The sequence below is a fragment of the Pygocentrus nattereri genome, chromosome 30, assembly GCF_015220715.1.
Source record: "Pygocentrus nattereri isolate fPygNat1 chromosome 30, fPygNat1.pri, whole genome shotgun sequence".
NCBI lineage: Eukaryota > Metazoa > Chordata > Actinopteri > Characiformes > Serrasalmidae > Pygocentrus > Pygocentrus nattereri.
In genome coordinates this window covers 13746245-13768138 of record NC_051240.1, presented here as the reverse complement: position 1 = coordinate 13768138, position 21894 = coordinate 13746245, and the positions used below count along the sequence as shown (strand labels likewise).

The window sequence follows — 21894 nt, the reverse complement described above, 5'->3', positions numbered from 1 at the left end:
GTCGCCCTTCATTTTTAAAAATTACAGAAACAGGAAAATATTTTCACACAGTGTTCAAATTTGATGACGGAGCAATTCTCTTACCTCGGTTTACAGCTTTGAGGCACATACTCACCTGCTCCAGTCTGAGCGCTGGAGAAGCGCTGGAGAAGCGCTGGAGATCAGGAAATTTGCTCTTTTTGTGAGGAGGGGGGGTGGGGGGGTTTGAAATGGTCTTTATTTTTTCAGCAATTTTAGATCTTTTTTCTTTTTTTCCATCAGTGCCGTTGCTGCTGACACAGCAGTGCTCTCGTTTTTTCTCTTTTCTTTTCTTTTTTTCTCTGCTGATTTTTTTCTAGACCATTTCAATTCTTTATTTTTTTTTTACATCTCAAATTAAAGCCAGGAGAAGCAAAGCAGTCATACAAATCATTAAAATTCATACATAAAATATGTACACAAAAGCAACTACCTCAGGTTAACCGCTCTAAATAAAGCTCACTACGTGACATTAACCCAACATGTTCCGTCTCTGAAACTCTGAAATTAAAACATTCTTCACTTTGTCGTCGTGATTCCGTTCTGATCTTCTCTCACAGAAATGCAAAAAAATGAAATGTGGTTTCACATTTATCCAGTTTCAGAAAAAAAAAAAGCAAGGAATTCACTCCTACCACATCACGACTCAAACCGCGAGACGTCCGCTCGGCTTTACTGTTAATGATAAAAATACCAACGGCAAACAGAAGCTTTAAAACAAAAAACTAAACACAAAAAAGCAGGACGTGACATGTTGGGTGCGTGGCCTGGGCGCGGAGCAACGGTCGGACGTCTTCATCTGCGCCAGGAGCGAGATTCATTATCCTCCTCCTCTTCGTCGTCGTCCTGCAGGAGGGAGTCGTCCACCAGAGAATCCTCCTGGAACTGCAGCCAGTCAGAAAGCAGAGAGGGACGGTCAGTTACATGGCAACCGCTACTGAAAGAACTACGGCGTTGGGTCGACTCTCCATCAGAGAACACAAGGCAACATTTACTTTATTAATGAGTAAATAAATACAATAATTAAAAAGCCATATCCTTTAGAAGTGTAGGGGCTGTTACAGGTTCCATTAAAGAACAAACCAGATTTATTATAAAAAGTGGAGGATATTGACTGAAAGACTGACACCAATCACCACAAAACAGCTCATTTTCATCCCTTCGCCAGCGATTCCACGTTTACATTTAAAACATTAGCCTGGCTTTCAGTTTGATCAGCCTCTCGCCATTAAAGTGGATGTGAGACTAAAAATAACTCGTTCCCAGGATTGACGCAGGCTTCCGTATAAGGATTCTGTTTTAGACAAAACTCTGTGGCAAACCGAGAGGAACTGAACCACAGCAGGAAGAATATCTGAAGAACGCAGTATCAAATAATATTGGTCAGGTTATCTGATTCTAGATATAACCTAGATAATTACACAGGGTGATTCAAGAAGATTCATCTGATTTCAAAGCGCCGTGTTTTTCCAACCGTGAGGCGCCGAGGAACCAATAACAGTCCAACTGTAAGAGGGGGTCATAGAGTTTCTGACCGGCTCCTTCAGTCTGAGAGGAGCTGAGACCCCTGAGCAGAACGTTCTGCGTTCTCCACGTCAATAAGAGTGAATCCGTCAGAACTGTGCAGCGGGATTTTCATCAGCAGTGAAGCTCCAGCAGCTCAGAGCGTTCGGCGCTGGTTCCACAGCACTGGATGATCTCCGAAATCCCACTGAAAGAGCCGTGAGAGCGGCGACGCCCGACACGCTCAGTCCAGTCTGGGATGAGTTTGACTGTGGTGTTGATGTCGTCCGTACAGCTGGAGGAGGTTCAGACTGAGACCTTGTAGAATTACATAAACTTTATGCTCATTTAAACCGTTTACAGCTCACTGCACTGATCTGGAAAGATTTACAGGAGAAATCAATCATTTTGAAATCGGATGAATCTTTTTAAATCACCCTGTACTTGCAGCCCTAGGATAAATGTACTGGATGTCCGATGTGAGAAAGTAAAAACATAACCGTATGTGATGGAGCTTACCTCCTCTTCCTCCGGCTCTACCTCCTCAGTGTCCGCTGCGCCTTGGGAAGCAGCCGGTTTATGCCAGGACAGACGGAGCTCCTGGTTGTTCAGCCTCATCCCGTGGACCGCCGCCTGCAGTGAGAGAGCCTGAGATCAGACTGAGTTCCATCAAGCTGCGTGTGTGTGTGTGTGTGTGTACACACTGTTATTAAGGAGGCGCAGTGGTACCTGTTCTGCCTCTGCACGGGTTCTGTAGGTTATGATGGCACTCAGACTGCCGTCTTCCATCTGGCAATCCTCAATCTCTCCAAATTGCTAAGTAAGACAAACAAATTCAGTTTAAAACTCCCCACTACTGTATTCCACTCATGGAAAAAAATATAAAAATATAAATTCACTCTTACATAAATAACTGTTAAAAACAATGTCAGAAACTTTATATGGTTTAAAAGGAGAATTCCACCCTAAAACCTACAGTAAATAAATTGTGTCATGTTATTCTTTAGCGCAGCACCGGATCTCTCCGCCTCATCGGCTTGACGGAATTTATGATCTTACTACAATACATACATCATACAACCAGCGGGAATCCCCCCATGGGAATAAGCAATCCTGAGTGCTAGAATACACATAAGCCGTGATCCTGAACTTCATACAACATAATGGTAACTCAGGTACTGGCCAAGTCAAATGCTTATAGTTCTCCAAGTTTCTCTAAAGGATACGTCGTTTTCCAGGCCTTAAAATCTCCTTCTAGAGAATATTGCAACACATGACTCTGCAGGCATGTTCACAAGGAGTTGTTTTTCATTCCGGCTAAAGAGTCTGTTTACCAGCTCAGCACAGTTTGAGGTAATTCTGCGATATTTATTCACTTGGTCACATTAGCCGTGTAGCTCGAAGACAAGTCTAAAGAGGCGATAGAAAAGCAAAGTCTTGGCTGATCGACTGCTAATTACTGCTGTAATTTAGTTTTTTTTGCCGAACTACTGCTTTTGAGTAGTTCTCGAGCAGAAAAGCACCAGAACCACCTAAAATACAAATCCAGCTTCGTGATGCTTCACAACTGTTTCAAAACCCTGTCGATTTGATATAGTTACTCACTGCAAAGTGTGGCAGCAGGTCGACCCGATCCGCTTCAGTGAAGCCGCTGATCTCCAGGGCTCTGGGCCGATGGTCCACCACAGCATGAGTGGGCACGCCCCTCGCTCGGCCCCGAAAGCCCCGTCCTCGGCCCCTGAGGCCCCCACGGCCCCTGGCATGGGCCCCCCTCCCACGCCCTGAGGTGAGGAGACCCCTTTTGGCCGCCTGTGAAGAAAGAGGGGCAACTGAGGACAATACCACCACCAAGTGGCAACTTCAGGAATTACAGCAACCAGTGGTTCAGTCAGTGCCTTAACAGATTCACCAGTACTTCACTCCAAACACTCCTAACATGATTTCACTCCATTTACCTCATCATCAACCTCAAAACGTACTATAGTATAGCTTTTAAGGATGTTTCAGTGAATACTACGAAGCTATATTTTTAACATATGAAAGTTTGCGAGTTCTGTAGTTATGAGAGTGAGGAGTTGGACTCCGGACCAACACACAGAGGCTTATAATGACTTAAAACAGGGTTCACGGACTGATCCATTAAAAAAGAAAAAACCTGAACATGGTGGGTGAATGAGCTCACATACAATAAATTCACGTCTTTTGCACGATTCGGATTTCAGTAATTTAACCAGCGCTGAAACAACTTTCTAGAAAAGCATACCTCGAGCTGCAGCTGGGTGTATTTGAGTTTGAGCTGAGCTGTGTCCTCCCCAGCTTGGGTTTTCTTGTACAGGTCAAGCTCAGTGTCCAGTAGCTCCTTCTGAGCCTGTTAACACCAGCCAAACATAAATAAATAACCAAACAAACACATTTAGGACTGCCTGCTGCTGTACTGTATAAACTAGAACCAAACCAGTGAGATTAATTAAAACACAGCAGGACATGGACCACATTTAAAACGAGTGTGAACTGAACACGTTGTTTGGGCTTTATCTGCTGAGCGCCGAGTAGAAAGTGAGAGTATAAACAAGAAAACGAACTATGGAGGATACACAAGGCTGGAGTTCCCCAAACCAAGAGCTTCTTGGACTCCAGGCTGATGAAGGTGTTCACGCCAGGCTTACTAACTCGTATCGTAACGGGGAGAAATGTAAATGGACGCACAACGGAAACGGAAAGTGTGTGCTGATGTGCTTTTTCCACAGGAAAGTAAAAGTGGATCATTTGGCCACAATGGAGATTCATTTTCGTACAAAGTGTAAATGGAAACCGGCCGAAGTTCATCCAGACACGATCCGGACACTAAACACGTCAAAGCCAAGTTTCAGTGCACCGTGTTTGAATTAAATGAATGAAAAAGGCCCATTACTGGCATCGTGACGAGGCAGGTGTGTAAGTGCGATTACGGACCTGGGCCTTGGTTTTGATGCAGGTCTGCAGTGTGTTGGAGCTGGAGATGCCTTTAATCTCCTCCTGCAGTTTGCTGATGCTGTTGGTGAGTGTGGTCAGCGTCTGCATGATCTGAGCCTTATCCTCCGCTTTCATACACTTGTTCTTCTCCAGCTTAGAGATCAGTAACTGAAAACACACACAGACACACACAGACACAGTTTTACTCTCTTAATCCTTGTCGAAACCTTGAGATGCGTCTTTCCCAGTCACATTAGAGACCTCTGGACTCACTTTCTGGGTCTCAATGTGCTTCTCTAGAATCTCCTGCTTCTTCTTCCTCACGTCCTGCTGAAGCTTCAGTGCCTCCTGTTGGAGAAAACAGGAAAAACATCCAGACAGCAGGTTAACTTGTTTATCGTATTTGACACCGCATGACATTCCTGTCCATCCCCCCCCACAACGGTGCGTCACATAGTTAAATAGTTAAAAACAGTATGGGTCATTTTGAAGCTTAAATTTTCTCAGTATTTTTGTCCATTTTTCCAGATAACAATGTGCCAAACTGAGATTCCTTGACTGCAGCTGTGTGGTTAAGGCATGTCGTTTACACAATGCTAACCGGTGGGGTATCAGCTTTCATCACTTACTAGCTATGCTCACCTCACCGCTCCAGTGCAAATCTAAAGAAACCATTTCTTTTGCAAATAATTTCTATAATTTCTACAATGCAGCTCAGATTAAAACGGCCCAGAACTTTCAACACCCCATTCAAATGACATTTGGTTTGTCCTTAATGACGTCTCCTACAGAGAACACCGTTTTAAACAGCAATCATGCTTTAAAATGTGCAGAGCTTTGGTCTCTGCAGAGGACGTGTAACTTATTTTCAGCGTGAAAAATCAAAGTTAACAAGAAATCTGTCACGTCATCTGGAATCTAAAAATTGAAGCTTGAATAAATCCATATTTTTTTTCTTCCAAGAAGCCCAGGGACCAGCCTGTCTGCCCGTTCCTTTGGAACTCGAGGTGGGATTGTTTGCGAGGGGGAAAATCCCACAGTACAAACCTGTTTCTTCTTCAGAGCTTCCTCAGGCATAGTCCCAAACGGCACCCCCTTCTGGCCCGTCTTCAGCGCTGCTGGGTTATAAAATGTCTTAGTAAGTCCAGTTGAGGTGGAGAAGACCTGCAGGAAAACAGGAAAACGTGAAACATGTTCTGTTTGTCCCATAATTGTTAGCAGCACCTGATAAAAAACGGCTATAGAGAATAAAGACCTTTCCTGCAGAGGCTGCTGGTTTCGAGAAGTCCAGTCGTTCTTTCACTGATGATTTTCCAGAGTCCTGTGAGTAATAAATAAGTAAACAGATAAATACGGAATATCAACTAAAACTACCCTCACTAACAAGAGAATAAACGAAGGAATAAATATGTTGCCATATAAACTTAATGGATCGATATTGATCAGATATCGGCTCAAAACCACGTTCATTTAGTCATACTTATCATTAAAATACGCCGATACCAACATCGGATACCACATGACATTCATGTGACAAAACCATGATCATCCTTTCCTGCTGACCTGTGAGGGGTGGCTGGGGTCCTGCAGAGGCTCTGTGTTTCCGATGGGCAGGGGGCCCAGCCGGTCCTTCACAGACTGTTTCAGAGTGGTGACTGCGGGCTGCTGGGGTGGCTGGACACTCTAACAGACACAGGTAATGAAATCAATTCCTTACAAGTGCACAACGTAAATACATTCTACATATGAAATAGCTGGTATAGAAAACAACAACTACAACTACAACTACTGTTACTGGTACTGTAGTCCATCTGTTTCTTTGCATATTCTATTAGACCCCTTTTACCCTGTTCTTCAACGGTCAAGACCCCCATGGACCCTCACACCCACCACCCATATAGTACCTGCTCTGTGAGGGTCCATGGGGGCCCTGACCACTGAAGAACAGGGTAACAGAGTATCAGAGAAACAGATGGACTACAGTCTGTAACTGTAGAACTACAGAGTGGAACTATCCGGTCAGTGGAGCTGATAAAGTGGACAGTGGGTGTAGAAACAGGGAGGTGCTTTTAATGAAGCTTGACAGTTAGGATATCCAGCAAGTTCACCTCCTTGCTTTGCAATTGGCTTTTGAACATTTGTTAACAATTATTACTCTGTGTGTGTGTGTGTGTGTGTGTGTGTGTGTGTGTGTGTGTGTGTGTGTGTGTGTGTGTGTGTGTGTGTGTGTGTGTGTGTACCATAGGCGGAACCGTGTGTGTGGGTCCCGGTTCATCCTCCCTGTGCCAGTGAACTTTAATGAAGCGGTTATTTAGAACAGCTTCCGTGCTCTGCATAGCCCGCCTCGCCTCCTCTGGAGATGCAAACTGGATCAGCGCCCCCTCTGGGTCATTGTTATAGGCAACCTGCGCACCCAAACACACACATCAACCGCCACATATGACTGCCCCCCCCCCCAAAGACACAGCAACAGTCAGGAACAAATCTAAACATGCAGGATTGGGTCACTCCAAGACCAGGACTTCAGCTTGTCCCAAAGTGTCCACATATCTATTCACATTCAGTACAGTAGCATCCAAAAACAACCGGTATGAACACACACTCCGCTAAACTGTGCAGCCTTGGGCGCTTAATGGCCCCACTGTGCTCACCTGGAGGTTGACTATAGTGCCAAACTTGCTGAAGTGCTCATTGAGTTTGCTGATGTTGTTGAGCTCTGGGGGAATCTGCCGGATGGCCAGTTTAGTATTTGGCAAAGAGAATGGCACTTTTTTATGGTAACCATGATGGTTGGGCTTGTTGAAGTTGTGTCTGTGGAGGAAAAAAACAAAAGATAAAAGATCAGTGGTTATATAAGGACGCAAAAAAACTAACAAAAATCATTTAAAATATTCAGTTGTAATGAAAATTAATAAATAAATAAATACACGAATGAATTCAAAATACAATGTCAAGTAATCCACATGCATTTCAGCGTCGAGGAATGCAGCAAACTCTTGTCTTGTTCTTAACCCTGAAATGAGGCCCATGTATGGAGTTTTCTAATGTCTACACCTGATGTGTCAAACACAAGGCCCGTGGGCCAAACCGGGCCCTCAACACAGTCCAATCCAATCCGCAAAACTACTTTGATTTTCTATTAACATTAGCCTGTTTCCCAGTCCCCAGCATGCACTGCAACGTAACGTGCGTTCGGATTCTCCCACCCCAACAGCTGTTTATGGGGCAGCGGTTGCAGCTCAATTCTATACCAGTCATATCACCAAACACACTAACTGCATTTCAGCCCATATAAACACTGAACGTCAGCTCAGCAGCTCAGAAACTGAGCCCAAGTCAGTAAAGTCAGGATGGCAAACAGGCAGGTTTTAAACACTGAGCACCTGGGATGTTCAGATTAAATAGGTCACGTGTGCATGTTTTATATTTTACTGTTGAGGTTTCTGTGGATTTTGAGTAAACAACGATCAGTTCGGGTTACAGTACAATGCTAAAAATGAAATAACACACAGGCGTCCTCAGAGATCTATAACACGGCCCATTCAGTGACGGAGTTTCACATGATGACCAACAGTGACAAGTCGACGTGAGCAGTATTCTTACTTATCAAACCAAGGTTTCTTTGAGGGCATGCCCCCATCATGTGGACCCAGCCCCCTCTTCCTGGAGTCTGATTCCAGAACAATCCGCGCACTATTGCTGTTCAACATTTTGTCTGTAAGAAAATAACAACAGAAGTAACATATTACAAAGAGCCATTCACTAAATAGAGAAAACAAAAAGAAAACTATAAAAAAAAAAAGAAAGGAAAAGTTTTTACAAACTGAAAATCACAGGAGAAAAGCTTTTGTTAAACGGCTGTGCATCCAAACAAAACAGTGGATGTATTAATTCACCAACTACAACTGCAAATAAGGACAAAATAGAGAAAATACTTCATATGGCCCTCAGATCTAAAAGAGTAAGGAGGCTGTATTCAGAAAGAGCTCTCTGGTGACAGGGAATGCTGTGGACGTCTGAGAGGTTATGAATGCAGTGTTACCTCGTGGGGGCATGTCCACCTCCCCCATGGTGAGACCAATTAGATTGGGCCGTTGGATGTTAACCCGGTGTCTGTACATGGGTCGCGAGGTCATACTGGGAGCCTCTGGGTTATAAACGTCTGGTTCAAATGAATCTACAGACCAAGAGAGGATAAAAAAAAATAGGTGAGCATGTTTTTGAGAAGTACACCGGCTGAAATGTCTGTTTCTCGTATATGATGCATTATTCGCAGAGACACGTGAGCAGAGTCCCAGTGAAAATGAGACTGAGTTTAAATAACCCTGCCGCATCCACGGCATCAGGGCCAAGGACGTGGGCTGAGAAGTCAAGAGTGTGAGGCTTAATCACAAACCAGGCTCACCTCCCTAGCTGAGGTCAGCCAAGTCCAGAAAGAGCGAAAACAAACATATTGGTACATCAGCAGACAGTGGCCTCCTCCACTGCAGGGCCAGACAGTTCTGAGCATGGAGGGAAACTGTTCTAGAGGCACTTCCACACTGCCTCGGATTAATAACCAGCTGTAATTACCAGAGGTGTAGAGGGCAGGAGGAGGCTGGGGAAGGGGAGGGCGCCCCCCAGAGGTGATGAGATGTGGAGGAGGTTGTGTGAGCGGAGGCCGGACCCCTGAGGTGACGATGGTGGGAACAGAGCTGGTGATGGAGTTCGGAGGAGCATCCATTCCAGAAGGCTGTAGCGCGGGAAGCGGAGGAGGAGGACCTGAAAAACACAGAGAAGAAGGACGAGGGGTGAAGAAATGACCATTAACACCAGCGGCAGATCTTACTGCAGAACACAAGGGTCAAACACTCAAAGCCATCGTCAACAGAAAGTCTTCAGAATAAATAAAAATATTACTAGGACTTTAAGACATACATTAATGGGTCAGTATCAGCCAGTGTTTATTTATATGCATATAAATTAGTTTTTATAAATTTCCGCTGCCGTTGCTTTAAATCAGACTGTGTTTCAGACCAACAGGAGAATATCAAACATTTCGTGGAGTTACATTTTTTTTTTCCCTCTGTAAAGAACAAGAACCAAATAAACCCCATTTCCAAAACAGTTGGGACGCTGCAAAAAATGTAAATAAAATCAAAATGTAACGATGTGTGAAATCACTTAAACCCTATATTTCATTGAAAATGCTTCAAGGTTTGTTTTGTTTGTTTTTTTTTTTTTTTTTTATATTTGCCCATTTTGAATTTGCTGCCAGCAACACGTCCCAAAAAAGTTTCTGCACATTCTGCATGTATTACAGCAGCACTGCTCCATATTAAAAGAGTCCGGGTGCTAAACTGACCTGCCTGCTGTCCAGACCGGTCACCACTAAGAACATTTGACACATTATGAAATGAAAAATAAGATAAATGTGCTCCTGAAACTGACGAGCAGCTGAAATCCTGAATCAAACCAGAACAGAAAACATTTCACTGTCAGAGCTACAGCAGCGTCTCCTCAGTTCCCAAACACTGACAGAGCTGTTAAAGACGAGGTGATGAAGCTCAGCGGTAAACAGACCCGTCCCAACTTTACTGGAATGTGTTGTTGGCATTAAATTCAATACAGTAAAATTTCACAGTTTCAACATTTGATTTGCGGTCTTTGTACTTTTTTCAATGAAATCTAGGGTTTAAATGATTTGCACATCATTGAATTATGTTTTTATTTACATTTTGCACAGAGTCCCAACTTCTTTGGAAACGGGGTTGTAAGAGACCCCTGTGAATCTGTATAATTACGCTAAAACACAGGCGTAGATTGTTTATTTACATCATAAACCTGACAGCCAAACCGGTCTGATTCTGATCCTGTATCCCTAATTTTATTCATTTGTTCATAAACTGGGCAAACTGTCTGGCTGTATTCACCACAAATACATAAATACTGGATTGGGCCCAGTATCAGCATCTTCTCAATATTAAAATACTGCAATATTTTATAATTAAAATAATTATATTTAAGAAGCACAGGAAAAAAATAAAAAAATAAAAAAATAACAGGACTGGGGTTAATGGTATAACTGTTGAATAAAACTACATAAAGAGTTTAGGAACGGTTTAAAATTTGTTTATTAATAGTCAATTTTTCAGTCATTAACACCATAATCATTAACATTTATAATAATTACAACACACAAATAAAAAGGGCTACAGTGACCTGTCTGCCTAATAGTGAACCCATATTCACACTGTTACTCGTCTTCGTCTCCATCAGTCAACGTGTTCACCAGACGCAGCTCTCTCTTCTGCTCTTTTTGTTATTGTGTGATAATTATTATGATAATCACTGATTGAGGTTTTTATCTCCTAATTAATAACCAATAATAGACTTATTCTAAAGAGGTACAGTGTTTTTGTTTGGGGTTAATCAACCTTGGTAACAGAACATGTGACCAAAAGAGAAGACCAGATGAATTGCTGTGTTTTACCTGCCACAGGTGGGAGGCTGGGGGGCATCGTGCCAGGCGGAGGCACAGGGGGCCGCAGGTTAACCGGCGGAGGAGTGAGGAGAGAAGGAGGGGGCGGCAGACCAGGGGGAGGTGGGCCGTCGACCACAGGAAGAGGTGGGGCTTGGAAGGGAAGGATGCTGGGCAGGTTTACGTCCTCCACCACCACAGGGTCACTGCCATGGTCAAATGGGCACATGTCCCCCCGCATGCAGAACCCTTTCTCTGTGGAGGAACAAAAACACCACAAATTCTTTAAGCTTAAAAAAAAAAAAAAAACAAACACACAAACAGATTATCTATAACAAAGTAAAGCAGTTAATAATTATGAGGTTATTAAAAAGTCATTAATGCATTTATAGAACATTTACTTGACGGTCATCTCAAAGTAAAAACTGCAGAATAAATCAAAATTATTTTGGCAAGTAAAACAAAAAAAAATAAAAAATCAGACGCTAAAACTGCTTCTTCCAGTCGTGGGCTGGAGGTTAGGGAACCAGCCTTGTTACCTGAAGGTCGCTGGTTCGATCCCCAGAGCCAACAGTACGTGAATGAGGTGTCCTTGAGCAAGACGCCTAACCCCCAACTGTCCGGGTGCTGTGGACAGGGCTGCCCGCGGCTCCGGGCAAGTGTGCTCACTGCCCCCTGGTGCATGTGTGGTGTGTCACTGTACTGGTGAAATTCCCCCGTTGTGGGACTAATAAGGGCCACCTAACGTAACTAGTTTTGCTAAAGCAGCTGAGTAAAGGAGGTTTACAGCCCACCGAATCATTTGCAGACCTAAATCACTCAAGCTGTGTTGAGCTGTTCCTGACCGTATAGGACACACTATGTACTCAATAAAAAGTATGAGCTCAACAACGGTCGGTACATATATACATATGTTTTGGACGCAGCGTATTGCGGATGTCTTTTGGTCACGTGTTCAAGATGCTCTCTCTAATATTTTGGGAAAATCGGTAGACAAAGATCCCTGGACTCTACTCCTAACTGATGACTCTGCAGAAGTGTTTTCTACTCCTCATCAAGAAAGTTTTGTTTTTGGCTAAAAACACAGAGAAAATACGGTAGAACCCTCTGTTCCTCTACATCTTTGGCTTTCTTATTTTTGGGACATCACTCTCTCGGAATCTAGAACTGCCAGGATAATTAAGGCCAAATTAAGAACAACTGTGTGCTGGTCAAACACTGATATTAGGGCGGAAACTTCAGTAGACGGAGTTCGTTCATTGATCTATTTAGGAATTAATATCTTTACATGTCTTTTCCTTTTGTGTGGTTGTGCCGCTGACCATCACTGCTGTCGTTGCTACTTTGACGTCTAGCGATGACTTTTGACTCGGTACCGTGTCTGTTGTGGGCACGTCCTGAGGTCTTTGAACATAGTTCTTGTGTTCTTTGTGTTTGCTTGTTAAAAAACATTGATCACAAAATAAAAGTATGAGAAAAATCCAGGCTTCAAGAAAAAAACTACTGTTTTTAACGTTTAACTAATACAAAAATATATTTTTAGCTGTATTAGCCTCATAACTCGTGTTAAAATGAAGAAAGCAAAACTCAGACACCGTATAACAGGCTTGCCCCCAGCTCCCTTTCTGCTTTCCCCATGAGGGAGACCGTTTAAAACATCCCCCAAAGCAGCCGTGCACTATAAACCCTGACTCCATACCATCGTAGTCTCGGCAGCGTTTGCGCGGGGGCGGAGCCGCTCTCCCATAGGGGGCATGGTGGTCCTGATGGAAGTCGGACCAGCTCTCCGTGGTGCTGTTGCCATGGTGAGTCGGGGCGATGACTGTGATGGTGCTGCTGAGGGCGGGGACTGGGAAGTGCGTAGAGGAAGTGCCTGTGGCAAGAGGTGTGGCCACGTAACCCTCACTAGCTCCTCCTTCTGGGCGCTCAGGACGCTCATGGTCATACTTCGACTTCCCAGAATCCCTCTCTGTAATGACATACAAAGGCAGATTAAAACTCAATACATAGAAGTGATCAATACACCAAGTCACGTGACCAGATCACGGACTCAGACTTGCACTTACAGTAGACGGTAACGGGCAGGTGAGGGTCAAGAAAGTGTAGTGGGTATATAGTGGTTGGTTAGTGTAGTGGGTATATAGCGGTTGGTTAGTGTAGTGGGTATATAGCGGTTGGTTAGTGTAGTGGGTATATAGCGGTTGGTTAGTGTAGTGGGTATATAGCGGTTGGTTAGTGTAGTGGGTATATAGCGGTTGGTTAGTGTAGTGGGTATATAGCGGTTGGTTAGTGTAGTGGGTATATAGCGGGTGGTTAGTGTAGTGGGTGTATAGCGGGTGGTTAGTGTAGTGGGTGTATAGCGGGTGGTGTAGTGTAGTGGGTATATAGCGGGTGGTTAGTGTAGTGGGTGTATAGCGGGTGGTGTAGTGTAGTGGGTATACAGCGGTTGGTATAGTGTAGTGGGTATATAGCGGTTGGTATAGTGTAGTGGGTATATAGCGGTTGGTGTAGTGTAGTGGGTATATAGCGGTTGGTGTAGTGTAGTGGGTATATAGCGGTTGGTGTAGTGTAGCGTAGTGGGTATATAGTGGTTGGTGTAGTGTAGTGGGTATATAGTGGTTGGATAGTGTAGTGGGTATATAGTGGTTGGTGTAGTGTAGTGGGTATATAGCGGTTGGTGTAGTGTAGTGGGTGTATAGCGGTTGGTGTAGTGTAGTGTAGTGGGTGTATAGCGGTTGGTGTAGTGTAGTGGGTATATAGTTGATGGTGTAGTGGGTGTATAGTTGTTGGTGTAGTGTAGTGGGTGTATAGTGGTTGGATAGTGTAGTGGGTGTATAGTGGTTGGATAGTGTAGTGGGTGTATAGTGGGTGGTGTAGTGTAGTGAGTATATAGTGGATAGTGTAGTGGGTAACTCCTCTGCCTTCTACGCTGTAGACTGGGGTTCAGTCCCAGCACTATACCAATAACACCCAACACTATACCAATAAGAGTCCTTAGGCAAGACTCCTAACACCACCTTCAGCTCCGTATTAAATGGTCAGATTGTAAGTCACTCTGGATTAGAGCGTCTGCCAGATGCCGTAAATGTAAACCTTGCTTTTGGATGTAATGATTCTGACAGCACTAGTGAAACGCATGTTGTCAGTGGAACATTCAATTAGAATGTTTTAAAAAATCAGATTGTGGAAACGCCCGAGTTTAATCTGAACATGTTTAGTCTCGCTCCCAGCCGCAGCCAGCCCACTAGAAACATCCCTAAGACTAGAAAAGCACATCTGTGATTAAATTCCACAACCTGGATCACATCCAGACATAACTACAGCTACACCTTCACACCCAACGCCTGATCTTGCTGTAAAGCTGAAGAACTCATTCAATTCTACATCGCAAGTCCTAGAGAACCCATGTCCTGCTTATTTTACACTCCATCCTGCTGTACACACTGATTAGTAGGCTTAATACGGCTGATGAGCTCAGTTAGGTGTGACTAGTCAGGTAAAATTTAAGCCAGGAGAACACCCAACGACAAGGTTATAATATCAGCTTTATACTGTTCCAAACAACATGATAAGCCACAATTAAAACAAGATTCTCAGAATAAATAAAGGTTCTAGACTGTCACTGGGGTGGAACCCTCAAGGCTCCATCTCAGTGCCTTTAGTCAGGGAACATACCTGAACCATAATCCACTGAGATGATGTGTTCTAAGCTGTACTGACTCCACTCACCCCGCCTCGCCTCCAGGCTTTTACTCTACTGCTCTGTTTTAAAACATTCGGTTATGAAAAGGAACAAATACCAACTTTTCACCTGGAGAACCTGATTTAAGCTCCACAATCAGACCTTAGAACCATTGCTGGAGCTTTGAAGGAGCATTTACACTGTTTGTACCTGAACAGAACCTTCATTACTAACATTGTGTGAAAAACATCAGAGGCTCCCAAAAACCCCACAGAGGTGCAGCGCACTGACCCAGTGTTTGGGTCTGTTGGAGAAAGTTTAGCAGGAAATTTTTAGTTCTAGAACTAATAAGTTTGGTCACTGCACTGCAGTTTAGACTACAAAGTGGGAGACGATCCAACAAAGCTTTGGCATTTGCCATCAGTCGCTGCCGTGTGTTACGACATGGTTACAAACCCATGATCACTGCCCAGCGATCCACACTGTGCCCGACTACCTGAGCTGAATTTCTCACTGGAATGCAAGACACACCAAGCCACGTATGGGTGGAGTCAGAAATGGTGCAAACCACGGACACAGAATCGCCATGCAGCACCAAATGGGATTAAAAAAATCTCAAAATCACTGTTTTGAGAAACAAAACCGTAGAAGTTAAATCAGAAGAAGGGTTTCTGGGCCCAGAGAAGGGAGCTGTGCCAGATGACAGTTTAAGTTACAGCTGAGGTTCACTCTTGGACGAGGCTTGTGCGAGATGCCCTATGGAGAGTTACGGAAGAGGGGTTTAAAAAAAAAGAAGACAGGTTAGGTTTTAAAGGCTGCCATAAAAGGTGAAGGGTTTAGACATGATGGGCACTAAAATGGTATGAAATGGGGTGGGGAGATAACCTCATCACCCCAGAGGGGATAAAAAGGCATGTTTTGAGATGTTACTACATGTTTTTTGCTAGAACTCAGCTGAAGTCTTTCATTTTTATCCTTTTTCATTTTTAGTAATATTCTTTTCATTATTTGCGAAGACGTTAGACTACAGAGAGTTACTAAGGCAGCAGTATAGACAATGTGAACTTATAAATGTCCAGACTTTGGGCAGAAAGAGATACAGCTTTTGGCTGCGACACAATCCTGGGAGCTGCCGCCTTCCACCTTAAAGGGTACAGAAGAGCTGCTGCAGACTAAAGCGTGTACCTCTGCTCCTGGTTCTGGACCGGCTGCGTGACCGTGTCCTGCTGCGCTCTCTCTCTCGGTCCCGCTCTCGGTCCCTGTCCCGCTCTCTGTCTCTATCTCGCTCGCGGGCACGGTCTTTGCTCCAGCTGCGGCTTCGGCTCCGGCTGTAACTCCGGCTGCGTCCACGCCGCCGGTTATAGCGGTCCCGGTAAGAGTCTCTGCGGGGTGGGTTACGGTCATACTCTCTCTTTCTGGACCGATCATCCTTCTTACGCTCGTCAACCCTCCTAAGAGCAAAAGAGCATCATCACACTGTAACTAGGCAGACATCATCCGCGGTGCTGAGGAACCGAAGAGATTCCACAGTTCACCAAAATCAGCTTCACAGTTTTCCTCCTGTAGTTGATCAGCCGAGACGCGTCCGGCGTTTGAAGTTCGCTTATTTAGTTTTGCGCAGGAGCTGTTTGTTACATTGGCCTCGGAGCGAGAGCACAAAACTAAAGGGGCAAACTTCAGACACCTTACAGTGGGGAAAGGGCAAATTTGACTTTTAATGAGTTGCTCCTTCAAGATTTCAAGGTTATGGGTGTTCACCTGCTGTCTCGGCTGTATCGAGAGCTGGACTGAGGACTGTGGTTCACTCTTCTGGAGAACTTCTTATCCCTCTCCTCATCTCGACTGGGCTGCTATACAGTAAAAATAAATAAATCAATCAATCAGGAACATAACATCTGCCAGCAGGGTCTGACAACACATCCCCTAAACTTAAACTGCTAACACTTACAGATCGATAACTAGTCTACACATTTAAGTGTAACAGGCTTTGATTACATTACTTACTCTCCAAAAGCTGACCAGACAGCTGGCTAATCAACTTAACGGTCCATATCATGGAAAAACACATTTTCCTTGCTTTTTTTTTTTTTAAATAAATAAGACCAACTTGACAGTTTGTGCAAACACTGTTTAAATGTTATGCTCTCTCCCCATCCAAACACGCTGCGTATGGAAAATCAGCTACAGTGTCAGCGATTTTTACCAAGACATTTTGGAGAGTTTTTATTTTTATATTAACCATAAAAAAAAAAACACAAATAAAGATTGATGTAAGACACGGGCTCCTTAAAACAGCAAAGACTGGGGAGGCAGAACATCAGGACCGGCAGCAAAGCCCAAAATCGGTAAACGGGCAAAGTATTATTTTAATTATTTTAATTGCCCTGCGATGGACTGGCGACCTGTCCAGGGTGTATCCTGCCTTCCGCCCAATCACAATGACCTGTCACACTCGATGTAGCACTACATTTGATTGCTAATTAAACCTTTTTCTTAGTGAGCGTAATTTGTCAAACACCCCATTCCACCTTCAAAGGGACAATCTGAAGAACTATTTCACATTGCAGTCCGTTTCCCACCTCCTCTTTCTTCGGCTCATCTTTTTCGGCCCGTGGGTGGCCGTCTGTCCGGCTCGCGGCGCTGGGCTGCTCAGGCTGAGGTAGGTAACTCTTTGTGTTCACAGCTTCAAAAAGTTTATCCACAAATATTTGGGTCTCTGAATAAACACAGAAAAACAACAGCAGAGAATAAGGACTGCAGTGAACTTTAATCCCAGACTAACGTTAGACGTTTTCTCCACAGCAGCTCCTCCCCGCACTGGATCTTCAGGGCTAATGCAGTGAGAAGAACGGCGGTGAAAACCCCCCAACGACTCCTGTTCAAACTCAAGGCCTAAATCACACACGAACCAACGGAACGATGGACAAACGCACAGGCCGACAGACCTTCGTCCACTTTTATAGGGAACGGTGGGTCATACAGTCCCACGGCGCCCGTCGCCCCAGTCCCACTTCGCCCCTCGCCCCAGTCCCATTTCGCCCCTCACCCTTACCACTCAGCCCTTACCCCTGTGTTTCGTGCGGGTTGGGTGTCCCAGCTGGTTTTAGATAGAGGGGAAGGGTGAAATGATGCGCTACATGGTTTCTCAGCGGCACTCCAATCAGAGTGATAGGAGAAAGAAGAAATTGGTAATAATCGGTAAGATGCTGAACAAGAGACCAAAGAAACCCACAAATGTGAGAATTTTCTCAGTTAAAAAATTTACGATAACCGTCGTCTTATATTAGTTTAATGTCGTTTCAGCGTATTTTTGTTGTTTTTCTTCATAACAAGCATAAAAAAATGAAAAAAAAAAAAAAAAAATAATAAAAAAAAAATCGATAAAGTTTGCTAACGTCTCAGTAGCTCGCTAACTTTCCCGTTCCACCTTAAATAGCCCAGCAGTTCTGACGCCTGAAGTGCCAGAATGTAACTGCTGCTCCATTTAAGGTGGAACGGAGAAATTCTAACATATCACTGAAGAATTAGGGGGGGGTGGTAATAAATAATTGCCCCCCTCTTTGAAGGCGTATGATACCTAAATGTAACTAAAGCCCAGCAGTGATGAGCTGAACTTTCCCCTCCTCTGCTGTCCCTGCAGACGGGCAGGGTCGCCTACAGAGCAGCACTAGTAGCTGTTAATGAAGTGAAGCTGAGGGATGAGGGTGACACTCGAAAACAGGGGGGGGGAGTAAAAAGGAGGAATGGGACTGGGCCTCAGAAACCACATCAGCAAATTTACTGAAGATTATCTAACAGTTTTACTTCATCTGATGCCAGTAGGTGATGGTTTAGGCCTGTAGTCTGCACAGGGGTGTTGGGTGGGACATAAGCTTCCATAACCCTTCAGCTGCCGATGATCAAGCTCACCTTTCTGGAGGAATACATCCAACTGGTCTATGCATAGTGCTTTCAGTTCTTTCTCAGACTTGTCTTTCTTCACCAAGGCAACCACATATTTAGCAAGGGCAGATGGGTCAGCGTCGCATCTGCAGAGAAAACACACGCAAGAGTCACACACACACTCTAACTGATGCTCAGCGGACTAATATAGCAGCATCCGCGGCCTCAGACACGGAAACCACGGCTGCGGCAGGTGAGAAGGCCTCAGAGCGCCTGCCAGAACATCACTTACACACGGAAACCACAGGCAGCTCAACAACAAACGCTGAGCTGCACTTCATGGTCATCACGCAGCAACGCCGTGTCATACTGGCACGTCTTCGTTCACTTTAACGTCTTAAACCCCTCGGGACCACCGGTGGTCCCAAACCGCACTCGGTCATGTTCTTCATAACATTCATATTCCATAAGCTCCATTCAGAAGCTGGGCGTCGTGTGAGGCTGTAGCTCTTCTCTCCAGTCTAATAGACGGTGATGTCGTTTTAAACCCTTATAATAAAAGAAGCTGAACTCAGTTTGTTTTTCTTCTGAAAGTCGACCCGTTTTTCCCCAAATCTGGGCTCTAAACTATAAACAGACGGCGTCTCTTCAGTGATCTGCTCTGGAAACATCACTTTTAGAAAACAACACAAAGAGCGGTGGAGATTTTTGGCTCTCAGCAGTAAATTGTGAGCGTATAGTGATATGTGGAGATCATAAAACACACATTCTGATAATTTGAAGGAACTTTTACAATAAAAAAAATTTATTTCATGCAGTTACTAAAAAATTCGGGGATGTAAATTCAGACGTCACTAAAAACTAACAATACCTTTGAGAGGTTTAAGAGGTTAAATCACAGGTTTAGGGTGGCTGCTGCGCGGTTAAAGCCCCCGAGGCACCCCCATGAGGATTTTCACGCCTCCGTAACGTTAAATACCAATACTGCACTGCGCTTTTCAAACCCGGCCACTCAGAAGCTGAAGCTGAGCTGCAGAGCTGAACTGCAAACGGCTCAGTAAACCGCTGGGCTGAAAACGAGAAAGATGCAAAAAATGAAGGCAAATGAGGAAACGGACCCGTCGCCATGACACCGAGGCGTTTAATATTCCAGCTGCAAAGGGCTTATTAAAATACAGCGGGAAACACGAGTGAATAAAACTAACACAAGCGCACAAAATACTTTCTCCTCACTTAAACCAGTAAGTCCTTCCATTAAAATCACTCCTTCAACACGGTCACTGTCCACTTCACCAGCTCCACTGACCATACAGTTCCACTCAGTTACAGACTGCAGTCCATCTGTTTCTCTGATACTCTGTTACCCTGTTCTTCAGTGGTCAGGACCCCCATGGACCCTCACAGAGTAGGTACTGTTTGGGTGGTGTGTTAGTGTGTGTTGTGCTGGTCTGAGTGGATCAGACACAGCAGTGCTGCTGGAGTTTTTAAACACCTCAGTGTCGCCGCTGGACTGAGAATCGTCCACCAACCAAAAGCATCCAGCCGGCAGCGTCCTGTGGGCAGCGTCCTATGACCACTGATGAAGGACTAGAGGATGACCAACACAAACTGTGCAGCAGCAGATGAGCTGTCGTCTCTGACTTTACATCTACAAGGTGGACCGACAAGGTAGGAGTGTCTACTAGAGTGGACAGTGAGTAGACACAGTGTTTAAAAACTCCAGCAGCACTGCTGTGTCTGATCCACTCAGACCAGCACAACACACCACCACCATGTCAGTGTCACTGCAGTGCTGAGAATGATCCACCACCCAAATAGCACCTGCTCTGTGAGGGTCCATGGGGGTCCTGACCACTGAAGAACAGGGTAACAGAGTATCAGAGAAACAGATGGACTACAGTCTGTAACTGTAGAACTACAAAGTGGAACTGAACGGTCAGTGGAGCTGATAGAGTGGACAGTGGGTGTAGAAACAGGGAGGTGGGGGTCTGTGGCTCTGAGTAACAATGAAGCCCCGCGGGCGGAGTAACGGAGGGACCGGAGAGGCTCGGCAGTAAAGCTAAAGCTCCGTCCTCCACCGGGTGAGGAGATAAACCTCCGCCCCGAGCGCACAACTGTAAACTCCGACCGACCGGAGGCGAAAAGCCTCCAGGCGACGTCACGCGTCGGTGCCGCCGGAGCTGGCGCGGCTCCCCGTCCGCGCAGGCGGGCAGGGGGGCACTTACATGGGCTCGAGGGTCCGGGAAAGCCACGTCTTCAAGGCATCGAGGTTTTCAATGATCATTTTAGGAGCAGCGGCGGGAGTGAGCGGCAGAGTCTGTCTGGGAGTGAGAGAGCGAGGCAGAGTGAGGCAGAGTGAGGCAGAGCGAGGCAGCTCCAGTCCAGGCCCAGCCGCGCTGCTGGCTCTAATAACCCCGGCACGCTCCGCTGCTGTCGGGGACGCGGCCGCGCTGCTGTCGGTCGGACCCTCCGCTGTCAGAACCCGCACCGATCCGGACCGAACCGCTGCGGTATTGATTATATTGGTGATCGATCTGCGTCTCCTCTCTGATCCGCGCGCGCTCCACAAATGGCGACTGTTTACTCCCCCGGCCAGACCACGCGAGAACACGCTGGGGCTTATCGCGAGAACTCGAGAAGGCCTTCGCGAGCCCTGAAATCAAACTTTATTTTTTCGCAGTTTTCTACGGAGCCCCGCTGGTGACATCCCCCACGCATAAAAATAACGCGTGGACACTGCGTAGTAAAGCGTGGGAACGAGATTCTAATGCGTGGCCACGACTTTGTAAGGTGTGGGAATGAGATGAATAAGTCGTGGCCATGACTTAAATATTATTTAAGTCATAATAATAATAATAATAATAATTAAATAATAATATTATTATTAATAATAATGATTATTATTATTTTATGTATGTATTTTTTATGGTTACCGGCTGCTTCGGTTTGTGTTAAGTAAACAAATGTAGCTGCAAGAAAGGAAATATTACACCTAAAAACACGGCGTTACAATTTATTCATATTTTAAAATAAAAGTTATTTTAATAATTCCACCTTCTTCAGCCTCGATTAATCAACACTGGGTTTTAGATTAATCCTGTAGAATCACCTCAGAAGAGCTCGAGCCCACGGTCGTGTCTGAAAGTTTTTCTGCGATTTTAACTGCAATAATCTACATGACTGTGAACTATGTGATTTAAACGACACACAGAAACAAAAATCAAATAAATATTATAAAATATATAATAAAAGTCCCCAGGAGTCGTGTCACTGGTGTTACTGCGTTTCTTATTCTGTAATTAAAGTCACACAGATGATGTCACTCGACCTCCTTTGACCTGTTTTCTGAGGATCTATGAAGAAAAGCTCATGGTGAGTCCACTGTGTCTCTCAGCTC

At 44.9% G+C, this 21894-nt stretch overlaps 1 protein-coding gene across 2 annotated transcripts; it reads right to left on the bottom strand.

Annotated features, from left to right (window-relative positions):
• Window positions 1–275: 275 nt before the first annotated feature.
• Window positions 276–21108, bottom strand: rbm26 (RNA binding motif protein 26). Of its 2 annotated transcripts, none has more exons than XM_017703640.2 (22): window positions 20723–21108; window positions 18525–18643; window positions 17195–17331; window positions 16374–16465; window positions 15801–16066; window positions 12633–12902; window positions 10946–11188; window positions 9046–9234; window positions 8516–8650; window positions 8077–8188; window positions 7125–7284; window positions 6714–6878; window positions 6037–6156; window positions 5729–5794; window positions 5521–5637; window positions 4747–4821; window positions 4474–4641; window positions 3785–3889; window positions 3127–3330; window positions 2251–2337; window positions 2041–2154; window positions 276–903 (listed from the first exon to the last, which is right to left on the bottom strand). In XM_017703640.2, the coding sequence occupies exons 1-22, from the start codon at window positions 20779–20781 to the stop codon at window positions 814–816; spliced, it is 3093 nt and encodes a 1030-aa protein (XP_017559129.1). In that variant the 5' UTR covers window positions 20782–21108; the 3' UTR covers window positions 276–813. The 2 variants fall into 2 exon arrangements, with proteins under 2 accessions (XP_017559129.1, XP_017559130.1); XM_017703641.2 differs by having other exon boundaries at window positions 16374–16462.
• Window positions 21109–21894: the final 786 nt, after the last annotated feature.